This window comes from Cornus florida, unplaced genomic scaffold, assembly GCF_030987335.1.
Source record: "Cornus florida cultivar Cherokee Brave unplaced genomic scaffold, ASM3098733v1 CherokeeBrave_3.0.0_Hap2_Chr05, whole genome shotgun sequence".
Taxonomy (NCBI): domain Eukaryota; kingdom Viridiplantae; phylum Streptophyta; class Magnoliopsida; order Cornales; family Cornaceae; genus Cornus; species Cornus florida.
The window spans coordinates 60,656,728-60,673,082 of record NW_026775575.1 but is presented as its reverse complement, the minus strand read 5'-3'; the positions used below and the strand labels follow the sequence as shown (position 1 = coordinate 60,673,082).

The window sequence follows — 16,355 nt, the reverse complement described above, 5'->3', positions numbered from 1 at the left end:
TCTAATTTTTTTCCAACTAAACTGGCTTTAGGATTTATTTGGATAAACATAGAGAAGAGAAAGAAATGATAGTATTAATTATGAAAAGAAAAGAAAAGATAACAATAAATTGTATTCACACATTTATATATATTATAAAGGAAAAGAAATGAAATGAAAGCATTCATGTTTATAAAAGATAAAAGAGAAAAGAAAAGAAAAGAAACTATTCCAAACAATTTACTATAAAACCCAAATGTTAAGGTGACCCAAACGTCTTTTAAATTTATTTTATTTAAATGTTAAGGTTATTTTTAATATTATGGAAGTATCACTTAAGCTGTTATAATTTTTCTCTAAATCTTTTTACTTTTGAAAGGATGATAAAGAGCTATTACTATCTCTTTTCATTAACAAACCAAACGAATATCACTATCTCTTATTTTCTTTTCTTTTCCTTCCAATTCTATCAATCCAAACAAAACATTAATCAAGTATATATAATATTAGTGTTGCAAAGTAATGATAGTAGAGTTGGACCTTCCCTTTTGCAATGGAGGTCTAGAGTCTCTAGACTGTCTAAAGCCTTGAAAATAAAAATAAAAAATAAAAAAAATTGTCTGTCTAAAGCCCATCCATCTAAATTTCATAGCTCCATTTGTGATTACACGAATCTTTGTCAGTCCATTGCATAAAGACCACAGCCCACTGCTCTTTAAACGTTTATTAGAATCTGGATTGTACTTTTGGGCTCAAACACACCATATCTCATTTGGGCCAACTGTTATTTATTTATTTTGTTATCTATTTTATTTATTTTTGACATTTCAACTTTTTTTTTTCCAGCTACATTTAACATAAACCTTGCAAAATCACATGCATTAAAATATTGGGTAAAGTGCAAAAAAATTCCCTTGAATTATGTTTAAATAACTCCCTTGAACTATATTTTGTACATAATACCTTATAAACTATCACATTCTGTTGCAAAATGTCTCAATACCTACACTATTTTTCATTAAATAACCATTATGTCCTTTCTTTTTGAATTACACTTAATCTATTTTTCTTATAGAAATAAGTTATGGAAAAAACTCATACTATATTGATGACATATTCTCCACTAGATTTACATAAAGTTATCTTTAATATTTAATATTAATTGTTTAAATAAAAATATTAAGTATAAACTTTTATAACAATTTAAGTAATTTCTTATTTTTTTCATGAATATATTGCATGAAAAATAAGGTATTTTTAATTTAAGTAATTTATTAAATTTTCATGAATATATTATATGAAAAAGAACGTGTTTTTTATGATAAAAATGTTTAAACTGGGTATAATAAGTTTTATTATAAATAGTAAAATTTAATTTTAAGTTAATCATATTACAAAATATAATTAAAATTTTTTTCATTTTTATGATAAATTGATAATATTAATAAAATTAAGGTAAATAGTATAATTCATATTTATATAAGAGAAAAAGATAATAAAAATAAATTAATAAGAAATGACAAATTTAATGAGAAAGGCAGGGTAAAATAATATTGTATGATGTGTTTGTCCTTAATTGCCACAAATCAATAGTTTAGGGGTAATTTTTAATACAAGGGGAATATTTGCAAAAGGGCAATAATTAAGGAGTTTCTTTTTTTTTTTCATTTAGTGCATGAAAGATGCCCCCACATTTTTGTAAGAGAGTCTGGATCCTCTACTGTAGCGTGCATTACACATTTAAATCAGGCTTTAATACATTTATTCTATATTTCAACAAGAAAAATAAATGTTAAAATGAGATTTAATCTCATTGAAACTATAAATAATGATATTAAAATGAGATTTGAACACACTTAAATCTTATTTTAAAACATTTATTTTACATTTCAATGCAGAGAATAATGCAGACAAAATTTGTTAAAATTTTAAAAAATATGTTAAAAATAAATTTGAAATGTGTTGGAAAATTTTACAGACACTTTGTGAGATTGATCTAGACTTGAAAATAGATGCTCCAAAGTGGGGTTGAAGCTTCCTCTGTCAACTTCATGGAAAAAAAATGAAAGCTTTGCATAGTGTATTCCTTTGCACCTAAGTAATAAATTTCTTTTTGTGTAAAAAAAAAAAAATGAAGTTTCTCAAACAACGATTACTTTTTTTAATGAAATTTAGTCTTAAAATCGAACTAAATGACTATTTTTATTCGAATGTGGAATTTGATTCCAATTTTCGAACTATATATCACACCTTTAGTTTTAAAACAAAAATCTAAATTCACTTAAAATTTTAAAACCACAATTTAAGGCACATGTCATGGACCATTTAAGTTGATAAAAAGTTGTACTACCATGAAATTTATCATTATTATTAGATTGAGAACGTTAGAATTATATGATTATTGCTCTGGGGACTTCACGTGTTTGACTTTAATTTAAAGAACAAATGGTGGTTATTGGTTAAGCCATGCTTTTTTGGCAAATATAAAATTACAAACATATATATATATATATAATATTTCAATCAAGTTGGTAGAAGACAGCTTAACCTAATTTTGAAAAATGCTGAGACAATTGTTCAATCGGTTATGGCATTAGTTGGTTTAATCAGTTCCATCACAGTTCTGTTTGTCAGCTTGTGAATGTCATGTCAAATATTTAATAAAATAATAAACTGAAAAAATAAAAAAAAATGAGATGATATTATTAATCACTTATCAATGTGTTTGATTGATTAATAAAGTAAAAGAAAGAAATAATACTAATCATGCATGAAAAAAAAAATAAGAGAGGAAAGTATTTTAATAAATTTGTCGTCATATCTTTTTTGATTCATAGACTTTGTGACAAATTTGTTATTAACAAAATTTCATTAAAAAAAAAAACTAGCATTTCCTTTCATTTTCTCAATTATTGGGAGGATTACAAAACCAACACAACAGATCATATGTGATAGATGGTTGTTGAACCAAAAAACAATCAGAAAAGAAACTAGAATTTGAAAAGAACAATTAAAGTTGTTGAGGAGTTGGAATGATTTTTGTGTTGTCCACAACAGATCATACCGTTGTAACTTTATGAAACAGTCATATTTTTAGGTATGAATGGTTAGGTATAGAATGTATGAATTAAAAATGATAGCTTTTTAGACAAATCATCATATTTTTATATGCTTCCTCCATGTCTAATAAAATTCACTTCACATGCTTGTGTCAAAAACATAAAACTCATTGCATTTGACAAAAATAAAGTTGTGTGGGTCAATGGTCATGATCACTCCTCTTATTAAAAGACACACAAGTTGAATTGGTGTCACTTTAGCTTCCTCACTTTTTTCATGGATTCACCTAATACATACGTAGTAATTTTTTTTAGCAGTGTTGTAAGTAAAATCTTTATTATCCTAGAAATATAGCGACGTTAACAAAGATTCGAGGGGTAATTCTTTAAGGTCTCGCTTTTGAACGGGATTTCTGACTTGAATAGTGCGTGTGTTGTGGGACCTATACATGTGCTTTAAAAAAAATATAGTGAAACCTTTATTTTATTTTATTATTATGTATATCTGCATTATACCCCTGCCTTGGGTTTCACCTGTACTTGCAATTTTAATTCAAAACAAATTAATTTTGTACTTGGGCCAACAACTTTGTAATGTCAAGTCCCCAAGTTTGTTTGTCAGATTTTTTTTTTTGATTTCACAACATATGCAAAATGGTGAATTTCTAAACAAAAATACTAAACTAAAATAACTTTTGAGGATAAATTATTGATAATACTCAGAGAAAGACTCTCGGTGATACCACACCGAGTGCCATCAACTAATTATATCTTATCACATAAGAAAAAAATACATTTAGGCCGTGTTTGACGGCATGAAATTGAAACTTTGAAATTAGAATTGGAATTAATGAAATCAGAGAAAATTTTGATTCAATTTTTTGAATTACTTTTCTCCAATTCTAATTCTTATTCCAAAAATCTAATTCCACGTTTGCCAAACATAGCCTTACTTTAGTGAATCATATCACTACACATCAGCATTTAATTGGTGATATCATGTTATCAATATACCAGGTTTATTAAAATATCTCTAACGGTAAAGACAAGTTATTGTTTTCTATTATCAAGAAAAACAACTACTACTTTTGATTTTTAGTTGTTAATTCATAAAAAATAGCTACCAAAGAGTAAAAAAAAAAAAAATTAAAATATTATACAAAGCAATATTATTTAACAAACTTGATTATGTTGGCCTTTATGCCCTTTTAGTTTGAAAATTTCAGGTGTGTCCCCTTGTTGAGGGGACTAGCTAACAACTGTCCTTTTTAAAGGGAAACATCACCTTCCATGTAACAAGGGAAGGATGAAGACCATCATGTGAGCAATCCTATAAACAAAAGCTATGAATAGCAACAAAATTGAAAGAAATGGGTTGGGACACCCCTATCTCATGGACTCTAGACAACGTGAAAGTGACTTTATAATGGAATGTTAGGTGGATTAGTTTACCCTAATCCGAATTTAGTGGTACTTGTACCCATGTGAGTCCAATGTGAAATTAGTTGAATCAAAGTTGGTGGACTAACATTTCATAACTGTGGGATTAGCTAGGTGAGAAAGTTTCCCGTTGACATTTTTATGTAAAATTAGGATGCAGTGTAGTCGAGTTTGATTAAATGTACCAATCTTGTGTTTGGGTATAAATGGGTGAGTATGAAGTATTACCCAATAACTTAAATATTTAGATAAATGGACAAGTGTCCATCCATTACAGTTGGTATCAGAGTCAAACCGAATCTTTAATCCGGTGTCACGCCAAGCGCCCGACCTGAAAAGTGTCCGGGTTTGTAACCCGTGTAGGCCGAGTGGCCCGAGTCGCAATGAGGGTATTGCGAGTTTGGGTGGGAGAGAATGTAACAAGGGTCATTTGTTGCATATCGAATACAAATATAAAAGTGATTAGGTATCAACGGATTTGTTCCATATCGGATACAAATATAAAAGTGATTAGGTATCAACGGGTAGGTATTTGAAAATACCGTTTTGATGTAGGCCCAGGAAAAAAGAAAGAAAAATAATAATAAGGGTTTCCATTATGCATTTTTCATTTTATATGAAGCAAAAGTAATATTCTGGTTGTGATATGATTTATTTCAAAGGAAAAAAAAAATCATGTTTTTGCCACTCGTTTCTGGTTTTTTATCAATTCGGCAACAAAAATACCAAAGAAAAGAATACAACTGAAGAACTGATTGATTTCTATTATAGATACTAAAGGGATATCCAAAGTGTAACACAAGCAATTATACAGATGATGAACAAAACAGAAGTAAAACAAGTCCACTGAATGGATATAACATTGTGGAATCTCGAACAGCCTATGGAAAGGGGATGATGATGATACAGAATCGGATTCTGACGTGCAGAGACTCGACGCCAATCACAGTTGATCACGGCGCAAGGGGCTGTTGCCTGCCCTGTCCATTGGTGAATCCATCATAGGGCTTGGTGGACTTGCTGGACTTCCTCCTCAAAACTACAATCCAGGTAATTGCTTCCAACAACAGAGCAATCCCACCCAACACAGAGATCACAACAATGTAAGCTGATTTCCACTTCTGTGCAGGATGCAACATCTCTAGCCCTTTGAACACATTGATGATGCCAAGGACTAGGATGGCGTATCCGACGCCATGGTGGTATATATTCCAGTAAAATCGGAGCTTGTGATCCTTCTTCGGTCTCAGTAACAAAGCAAAAACCTAGAAGATGACAAGCAACACAGAGAAAGACCATCAGGGACAAAAATTCAAAAACCAGTGTCAAATTAGGCAACATTGCCTACAAATACAATTTCAGGTAGCTGAGATGAACCATAATGCCCTAAAACATTCATTCTGGCCCTATGACATAATTTGCATGAGAAAACTTTGTTGAGCTATGACAGAAGCACCAAGAACATGAATGACCAGGTCTCCACAAAAGGACTTAAATTCTAAAATACGTCATAATTTTATGCCAATTTGATTCATTTTTGAAACATTTCAAGGATTCAACATAAGCTCTAAAATTCTAAAATATCCAAATTTCTAATATTTGGATTTCATTATATTCACAAGATTCAATGAGGTACAATGCATACACAGAAAATAAAAGGACCAAGAGATTAAGAGAAAAAATGGCAGAAAACTTTACTTGAATGGTTGCGAGAGAGAAGAGTGCAATCCCGATATTTCGATGACCGGTGTACTGGACCCCCTTGGATTCACTTCCGAGCTTAAGTCCAGTTCCCCAGCCAGCAACCCCAATAACATAGCCAGAAAATTGGCAGAAAACATGAAGATAAAACCATAGTGGATCTGCAGACTGGAAAGTTCTCAAATACCTCGCGATTATTATTCCCACCGGAAACATAATTCCCCAACTCACAGCATTCAATATTCCATGAATCTGACAACAAAATTAGAAAAACAAAAAATAAATAGAGGGGATAATTAGCAAACAAAGAAAAAGAAAAAACGAAAAACAATTACAAGCATATGTTCACTTTTATAGTTTGATGATGAAACAGTACAACTAATCAATTCCCAATTCAACAACCAGTTTGATGAAAATCCACTGGTTAATGATGATTATATGGATCAGTCTACAATTAGAAAACCACAGTATATATCATAATTCCTCTCAATAACTGCAAAAGTAACAAGTCTATCTGTTTTTAATCCTACTTTAAAAAATAATATAATCCCTGAAATAAACTCTGAATTCTGAAATCAAAACAATACCCAAAGAAGAAAAAGAGATAATGATTCCAGATAGACATTTTCTGTTCATATTATACACCAAAAACCAACAACTACAGTTTCATATATGCATATATTTATATATATATATATATATATATATATATATATATATATAGTGAAAGATAAATGCATTTTATTTATGATCAATCAGGAACTATTCAAAAATTCAGCTTTAAGGCCTCTAAATCTATTATAAAACCCATCCAAGTCTGAAAAAAAAAAAAAGCCACAGAGAAAGAACAAACAGGGCTTAATGAAAATCGCAAGAAAAATAAAATAAAATCAAAATAATGATAGAATTGTGTATAAGAATCGTACATTTTTCTTCTTCATCCTTGAGTCACCTCCGGTAGCACTATTACTCTGTCCTTTCAACAAATCTAGGGTTCCTTTGGAGTTCAGATTCGCGGGCTGAAACTCATGCCTGTCCGGAAAACCAGCCGTAACAGAACCCCCAACTTGCCAAACCTGGCTTAACGTCGTCGCCGCCGCGTCCGGCAGCGCCACCGTAGCGAATATCCTCATCAGCCCGTCCGAGTAATCGGCGCTCATCTCCATCACGTCGAACGAAAGCTTCGACTCCACAATCGACTTGTACGAGCTCACATTGAAGGTCTTCACCGTCATTGATCCGTTCGACTGCTTGAGCGCTATCAGAGCCTGCGCGCCAACCATTCCGGCGCCGGTAGGGTTTATGGCCCAGGCGATCCAGCCGTCTGGCTTCGCAGGAGGCGCGACGAAGGCGACGGAGAGAGACTTGGCGGCAGAGTCGTGGGTCCAGTGGAGATAGGAGCTGAGTTGGGGCAAGTCGTTGCAGTGCTCGTAGAGCTTGTTGTTCGTGAATTTCTGCGAGGAACAGGTGAGTGAATGAGAAGGTGTGGTTAGAAAAATCAAGAGAGAAAACCCTAGAATTAGAGCAGAGAAGCGAAGAGACGCCATTGAAGAGTCAGTTCAGAGCTTTCCAAAGGAATATAACGGCTAAATTTGGCGAAACAAGGATATATAAAGAGAAATGAAAGATTAAATTATAGTACGGAGTATTTATTTACGGAGTATTTATTTTTCGTAAGTAAATTATACGGAGTAGTAAAACTTCCATTTTAATTAAGTTAAATTGTATAGATTTCCTCTTTATATGAAAAAATTACATTGATTCTTCTAATCTGTCCTTATATATAATATACGAAGTAGAAGAAAAATATGTTATTAAATCAGAATATAATTTTCTTTTTATTTGATTATTTCAAAAAATTCAGACACTCACTTTTTAGGTCATAAAATAAAAGACACTGGACTATTTTTCTAGCAGTATTGCAAACAACATTTAGGCAAGCATGAGTATCTTGAATTCAGAATATTTTATTTATTTTTAATTAAATATGGCATGTATGCGTTTTAAATACACTTTCATGACACCAAAAAGTATGTAATTACTTGTATTTTCTTAAGAAAAAAAATTGCTCGCATTTTCTTTAAATGACACTTAATGTAATTTAAAATACATCATGGGTTAAGTAAAATATAGTAATATAACTTCGAGGATAGTCAAAGACTTTTACCTCACATCTTGGAGGTTGGAAATTCGAATTTCTTTGGAATCGCTTGTAGGAAATTTTTCTGATAATTATTGGGTGTATATGGGATGGAAAGGCCAAACACCACCATCGTTGATAAAAAAAAGTAATAATAATAAATTAATTAATTAATTAAAACAAAAATAACAAACATTTAACTATAAGTTTCAAATGAGTAATGACACACTAATTAAATGTATCAAATTTATTCAGTGTAGTCCGAGACAACGTAATAATTCTGTGTAAGGGTCTTTTGTTAGGGGAAATGGAAATTTTTTTAATTTTCTAACAAATTAGGGGAGGTGTGACTCGAACATAAGTACACTTGTTCAGAAAAAATGAAAAGACGAACACATAATCAATGATAGTGATGTGTTATTCGGATTGACAGACTGTGGAGGTTACGTGTTGAATTCTATTAAGAAAATATAGAAATTGTGTGAGAAATGCGTGTTACATGTTGAGAGTCTTGGGTCATTAAAATTAAATGTGATGCGGTTAATGGTATGGGCGTGAAGAAAAACTAAACATAACATGTCTAGTGGTATTTTTCTATGAATGTAAGTTCAAGTTTTTGTTCACGCAAATTGGTGAATGAGTTCTTTAGCAAGAGGAGAAGAAGAAAAAAACTTAAACAATCTATCATTTTGTTATATTTATGACATTTTATTATTTTAATGAATTTTTGTCAAACCTACACAAATTAAACTAATTAATTATCGGATTAAACATTCAAATTTATATAATTGACAAATTTCCATTGAAGGTAAAAAAATAAAAACAATATTAATGTCTAAGTCATTATAGGTTTAATTCTTATCACTATCAATGAAAAATATACCACCTTTGAATTTCAAGCAGTTAATTTCTTGGCAAATGGTGATGGTCCACATTTACTGTTCTCATTTTGCGGTAGTTGTGACTAGAACACCATTGGCAATAGTACAAAGTAAGGAATGCAAATAGCAACGGTGTTGCGAATCGCTCGACCATTGAGTTGCTCCCTGTTATTATTGGGAACTCGATTTTGAATCTTCGCAACTCTATCTTCTAATTTAACATTAGCAACGTTGTTGTAACAAAGATGCGACTCGCTTGAGACAACCCAAGGTCGTGACAATTGGGTTGTTAACGGATCCAGTGTGCCATTTGCAGTACCGCAAATTGTGAAGCCCAGCCCGCTTCCCAAGCCTGATTTGATTGCGGGCTGTCACAACATTAGTGGGGACGTACTGTAAGCCTATAATTGGAAATCTAATCCAACATAATTTTGGGCTTTAATCGAATGAATTTTGGCCTCATTAGATCATCTTAAATTGATCTGCACAAACTAAAAACAAACATGGGATAAAGGATCTCCTTGTTGGGTTTAAAGAATTTACATGGAGACCCCATTGATGACAACTTGTATGTACTGCAAAAGGATACTGTATCCAACATAACAAAATACATAAGAGGAAGAGATGTCTCACTGAATTTTAGATTTTTGCTTTTGATATCCTAATAACTATAATGGATTTCTTTAAATTACAAGTTGTAATTAGGGTAAGAGAATCATGTTGGTCCCAAACTCCCACCTCTATCTATAGAAGTATAAAACAAAAAAAAAAAATCTCCAATGAGTAGGAAAGAGAAATAAATACCTTATTGAGAATATAACCGGATGGGTTTTTGCTCTCGAAGCTTTCACACTCAAGATAGACTTTTTTGCCTGGAGTCACTTATATTTATACGATTTGAGTGTGTGTTTTTGGGCTGTGTTGCGTGATTTTAGGAGTGTGAGTTCGCTTGATGTTCATTCTAGGCCTTATTTTTGTATATGGTTTTCCGAATTTGTCATTTCCTGGGGCTCCTATCCCAACTTCTGAGCCTTAGTTTTGTGTTTAGCTTTTGGGCCTTGTCATTTCTTGAGAGTTTCTATCCCCAATCTTTGTTTATAACTAGTGTGGAGGGAAAATTTTCCCCTTCAATAAGAGCACGCCACATCACAGCATGGGGACCACATCCAATCCAGCATTATGGGCCAGTTGTTAACAATATTGTGGATCGCCAGCCAGTCAAGGCCCAATATTGAGGCCTGAATTAAATGATGGCCCAGAGAATCCGTAACCAAAGCCCAACCCAGTAAAGGCGTAGGAGTAGTGATGGGTATGTCCGCCCGTCTCCAAGTAAAGTTCCAGCCCATGTATGATGAAATCCAAAATTGAAAAAGGAATCAGTCGTTACCATAATCCTATTATGTAAACTTGTATTGTAGTGAAGCGCATATTATATAGTAAGAACTTGATGGACAAACAAAGTGAGTTCTAGCCCAATTCAACCTTTATAAAATCATTATAAATAGAGGCATGGACCTCTCAATAAAGAAGAAGCAATTTTCTGTTGAAATTACCTCTTATTTGTTATATTTTGAGTGTATTGTAAAGTTCTTTAACCTTTCTAAGTTAAACAAATTTTTGCACATGCACTTTGGCGCCGTATGTGGAAAATGACAAATGTTTCTCTTGAAGATTTATAGTTTGATACATGCGACATTGCTCCAGGATGGCAATAGGAGCAAACGCGATTCAACACCAATAGATGGAACTCATGCAAAAGATGAGTGAGGAATTCATGCAACAGTTTAAAGTCATGCGATGGGTAAACGAAGCCGGCATAACACAGTTTCATCTCCTCCAATAACAGAACAAGATGATCCAAGCAACAGTCGACCGGCTAGCCGTGCAACCGTTGTCGCCGCCTATAAATCAATAATCTCTCCCTTCGGGCATAATCCTACTGACCCTCTTCAGCAATCGGATCAACAAGGGCATCCCTCGAACCTTAAAGATCCATGAGCAATTCCTGAACAGCAAAATCCAAGGCAGGATGGAATTTTACCTCATGCAGAAGCCTCTATGTTAACAAGGCGACAATAGAATCAGAGTAGAGTTGTAAAGGATCAAGCCAAATCTAGTAGAAGTAACGTGTACGTACTCAAGGCCAACGACGTCGTGCCTCACAGAAAAGCTGGGAAAACTAAAGGATTAAAGGTCCAAACCCTAGAGGAGATGGAGAAAGAATTCGCAACATAAATGGTCAAAACTCCGTTCACTGATGAAATTGAGCATATGGAGACTCCAAAGAAGTTTATACTGCCTACCTTCAACTAGTTCGATGGAACCGGAGATCCAACTCATCACATTGGTCACTACACTTAAAAGATGGCCATGGATACACACAATAATCGCCTTATGTGCATAGCCTTCCCAATGAGTCTGACGGGATTTGCCCTCGAATGGTTCAAAAATAGGCCGCATAAGTCCATCTTGAATTTTGAGAAACTTTGCACTGTGTTCCTGGCCCAGTATTGTGGCAATAAAAAGCAGAAGAAGACTATCTCTAGCCTCTTCACCCTACGGCAAATGAAGGGGGTGAAATTACAAGCCTTCAATACCAGATTCAGCATGGATGCCTCGGAAATCCCTAATTGCCATCAAACAATAGCCGTGGAAGCCTTCAAAATTTCTATGTTCTAGAACACCAAGTTCTATACTTATTTAATTAAAAACACTTCGCTAAATATGCTTACCCTCAATGCCCGAGCGTAGAGTTTCATAAGACTCGAGGAGAACGAGGCAAGCCGAAGCCAACACTCTACCCTGATTTCGGTCGAAAGTAAATCAAAGGAGAAAAGCTTTGTTACCAAAAACTTGAAAACTCTTTAGCCTCAGTCTTTTTGACAACCGAGAATAGACAGATGACCAAGGATAAGGTGACCCCCCTGAAGATGAATTTAGCTCGGTTCTTCTAGGAAAACAAAGTCAAATTCCTGGTTTTACCTCCAATTAAGCAACCCCTTGAGTAGAAGGACAAGAGTAATCATTGTGTTTTTCATAGAGATTATGGTCATGTAATTAATGATTGTAGGACTCTTCGACGACAAGCCGAATCCATGATTACCAAAGGAGACCTAGCCGACTATATCCAACCCAATGAGTAGTCGAAGCCGAAGGAGACAAGTTCGAACAATAGAAAGCCAACAACCGAGGTTAGTCCTATACGAGTGATTCATGCCATACATATCAAACCTAAAGAGGAAGATGAGACAGGAGAAACGTACAAGTCAAGGCTCAGGCATGTCCATAAGTTAAGGAAGATGTTTTCAGTGAACACTATCAGCTCGGAAAACATTAGGATTGGGTTCGAAGAAGAGGACTTGGGGAGGGTACAGATCTACCATGAAGATCCATTAGTGATCAGCCTAATGGTAGAAAATTGCTAAATCAAAAGAATGCTTGTAGACTTTGGAAGCAACGCTAATATTATCATAAAGTGAACTTTCGAATAGCTCGAGGTTAACGCCACATAACTGAGACCCACCTCAATTTCATTAGTTGGGTTTGATAATACAAAAGTAGACCCAATAGGGTCCTTGACCTATCAGTAACCACTGCAAAGAAAACTCTGAAAGAGTACTTCGTGATAATAGATATTAACCCGTCTTATAACCTGATCATCAGACAGGGTTGGATCCACAGGACGAAATTAGTCCTCTCTACTCTTCACCAAGTCATGAGATGTTTGATTCCCGATGGAAAGGAAATTTATAGACCTCTAGGGGGATCAAGTCACAACAAAAGAATTTTATACGGTCACCTTGAAATAAATCTATAAAGGAAAGACACCAGCAACGACACTAGATGGTAACCCCAAATAGTAATTACAGGGCCCTATGCCCAGGTATTTGAGGTAAGAGGATGATGAGCTCAATTTAACAGAGGAATCCCTTATTTTAATAGAATTCAGCTCCGAAGATTCGACGAAGATCACTCAAATAGGCTCCACACAGACCCAGGAAGAAAAGGAAAAGATTATTCAAGTGATATGAAAGAATGCAGACGTGTTCACATGGAGCCATTTGGATATTCCAGTTATACATCCCCTCATAGCTTGTCATAGTTTAAATGTAGACTCTTCCTTTTAGGTAATTAAGAAAAGGTAAAGAAGATTCGCACCAGAAAGAAATCGCACTATAGCCGAAGAGGTGGCCAGACTGCTACCTTGTCGATGCCACCACATGCTATAAAAAGCTAACTTTCCTCGAATCATACTCTAGATACAATCAGATCCCAATGAATCCAAAAAATGGGAGAAAACTTCATTCATAATTGAGAAAGACACATACTGTTACAAAGTTATGCCTTTCAGATTGAAGAATGTTAAAGCCATATACCAGAAGCTGATCAATAAAATGTTCGAAGGAATGCTCAGAAATATAGAAGAATCATATATAAATGACATGGTAGTCAAGAGTTTGAAGAAGGAGGATCATCCGAGACATCTGCAGGAAGTCTTTGACACATTAATGTAGTACAATATAAGGCTCAATCTAACTAAATGCTCATTCGGAGTATCATCTGGGCAGTTCCTCAGTCACATAGTGAATAAAAGAGGAATCAAAGCAAGCCCAATGCAGGCTTAGGCCTTGATCCGTAACCAGTAACCCAAAGGACGTGTAGGTATTCACTGGGAGGACAATCACCCTCATGAGGTTTATTTTTCGACTTTTCGATAAGTGTAACCCTTTTTCGATGCTATTCAATCAAATATAAAAGATGTTTGGGGCCTAAACTAGTAAGAATCCCTAGCAAAGCTCAAGGATTATATGAGTAATCTACCGATCCTGTCCGCTCCCAGGAAGAATGAGCCTCTGTACCTATATTTAGATGTTTTCAGAATCGCCACAAATGCAGCTTTAATAAGGGAAGAGGGGGGAAACAATATTCGATCTTCTATGTAACAAGACTGTGGCTGATGCAGAGACAAGGTACTTAAATCTAGAAAAGTTTGTCCTGGCTCTGATCCATGCCAAGAGAAAGTTGAGACGTTATTTCAAGTCTCACAAGGTAATCGTGCCAACTACTAATCCCATAAGGGCTATCTTATTGCAAAGCTAAATTTATTAGGGAGAGTCACAAAATGGATAATAGAGTTAAGTTCTTTTGACATCACTTATGAGTCGAGAATGACATAGAAATACCAAACAGTCATTGACTTCCTCCTAGAGTATGAAGCTGAGGACAAAAAATCGACATTGAGGGAGCCCGAAGAGGAGCTGTATGTTGACAGGTCCTCAAATCAAAAGGGGGGCAGGAGTCGGGGTTGAGATCCGTACACTCGAAGGATTTAGGATCCAACAATCGATTCGGCTAAATTTTTCTTCAACTAATAATGAAGCCGAGTACGAGGCATTGCTTACCGATCTCCTATTAGTGAAGGAACTTCAAGTAAGGAACCTAAAAGTATTTAATGACTCACAACTCATTGTAAAACATGTGACAGGGGAATATTCACCGAAAGACGAAAAGATTCTAGCATACAAGGAAGTTGCAGAAAGAGCAGCCTATTGTTTTGAACATAATACATTCTATCAAATTCCTTAGGAATAAAACGCTGAAGCAGATAGATTGGCTAATATGGCCTCGACATTGTCCGAAAAGCTAGTCAGGATCATACCAGTAAATATTCTCAAAGAATCAAACATAAAACGATTGGCAAAAGTAACGATGGTCCCTAGAAGACCAAAGGAACCTACCTGGATAGATCCTATCAAAGACTACCTCTGACACGGAATCTTGTCAGAGCAGAAAGACGAAGCTTGAATAATAAGAATTGATGTAGCCAAGTATCTGTACATAAACAATCAACTCTATAGAAAGTCCTTTTTAGGGCCATATCTTCGATGCTTGGTACCTTCAGAAACCCTCAAGGTGCTGAAAGAAATACATGACGGTGATTGTGCCAATCATTCCAGGGGAAGAACCTTAGCCCACAAGGTACTTACTTATTGTTTTTTATGGCTTTACCTAGCTAGGGATGCAAATGAGTACAATAGAAGATGTGATAGATGCCAATGCCACGAACACCACTTTGCAGCGCCAAACTCTTTTTTTTTTTTTTTTTAATAGGAGAACATTGAATCCCTCTTCGATATTCAATTCAACCACAAAAAATTACTTTTAAAGTTAAAAAAAATACAAGCGTGTGATGATGGCATGTAAGAATGGTGGAGGCAAAGGCAGACCACCAACGAGATCTATTGATAGCCAAGGAACCCTTCGATTTATTATTGTCAATATAACTAAAAGCTTGTCAATATAGGTTGTGAGAAACAAGAAAACGACAAATCGAAAAAGAAAACAGAATTACCTATCTTTCTTGTCGTAACACCCAGACCAATACCAAAATAATTTGCCAAGTTTATCGTCTTTTGAATATTATCAGAATCCTGGTCCCATCCCTGATTTACATGATATTATGTTCAATTTGGATGCCAAATTTTTATTGAATTTCTTCGATAATATACCATATTTTGAAGATTAAAATTTGCAATTTTGCAATACTTATTCTTTTTAATTAACATATGTATTGTAACAAGTATTCAGGTGTAAATTCTAGTATTTATTTTAAAATATTATTCACCTGTATATCTTGACTTGCTATGATACTCAATCTTAATACTTCTTCTAATAATAATATAGCTCTGCAAAAGAAGAAAAGACAAAAAAAAAAAAAAATGGCAAACCACTATGGACACCAATCTGCAGCCAGGGTAACTTAATGTATAAAAGTTAGAAATAGACTGTACATATGTACGTGGGTATGACCCACGACCTGAACAAAGATTTGACCCATGAAGTGGTCACTGAGCTGAGAAATAGGATAAGAGAGAGGCCTATCATGTTGCCCAAAGCAATACATAAAAAAAGATCTGCAACAAGACCTATAAAAACATTTGTCTAACCCCCCTCTTTAATCAACTAACCTAACCACTAAAGAGGGCGGATCATCAACAAATTGAAGCTTCCATTTATGGTGGTTGTGGTGGTTGCTGTGGTCAGGGACGGAGCAAGGATTTCAAGTCAAGGGGGCACAGTGCAATATATATATATATATATATATATATATATATATATATACAGTGGCGTTGAATTGCTCTCTGGTGAGCATAG

General features: G+C 34.5%; 1 protein-coding gene across 1 annotated transcript; it reads right to left on the bottom strand.

Annotated features, from left to right (window-relative positions):
* Positions 1–5,218: 5,218 nt before the first annotated feature.
* On the bottom strand, positions 5,219–7,765 carry LOC132306607 (cytochrome b561 and DOMON domain-containing protein At3g25290-like). The gene is made up of 3 exons (XM_059804067.1): positions 7,106–7,765; positions 6,177–6,431; positions 5,219–5,743 (listed from the first exon to the last, which is right to left on the bottom strand). Exons 1-3 carry the CDS (start codon positions 7,724–7,726, stop codon positions 5,432–5,434), a joined length of 1,188 nt encoding a protein of 395 aa, XP_059660050.1. The 5' UTR covers positions 7,727–7,765; the 3' UTR covers positions 5,219–5,431.
* Positions 7,766–16,355: the final 8,590 nt, after the last annotated feature.

Coding starts and splice junctions, on each gene's coding strand:
- LOC132306607 (XM_059804067.1), bottom strand. CDS start 7,726: ATGGCGTCTCTTCGCTTCTCTGCTCTAATTCTAGGGTTTTCTCTCTTG. Junction 6,432..7,105: donor CAAGGATGAAGAAGAAAAAT/GTACGATTCTTA, acceptor TTTTGTTGTCAG/ATTCATGGAATATTGAATGC. Junction 5,744..6,176: donor TCTCTCTCGCAACCATTCAA/GTAAAGTTTTCT, acceptor GTCATCTTCTAG/GTTTTTGCTTTGTTACTGAG.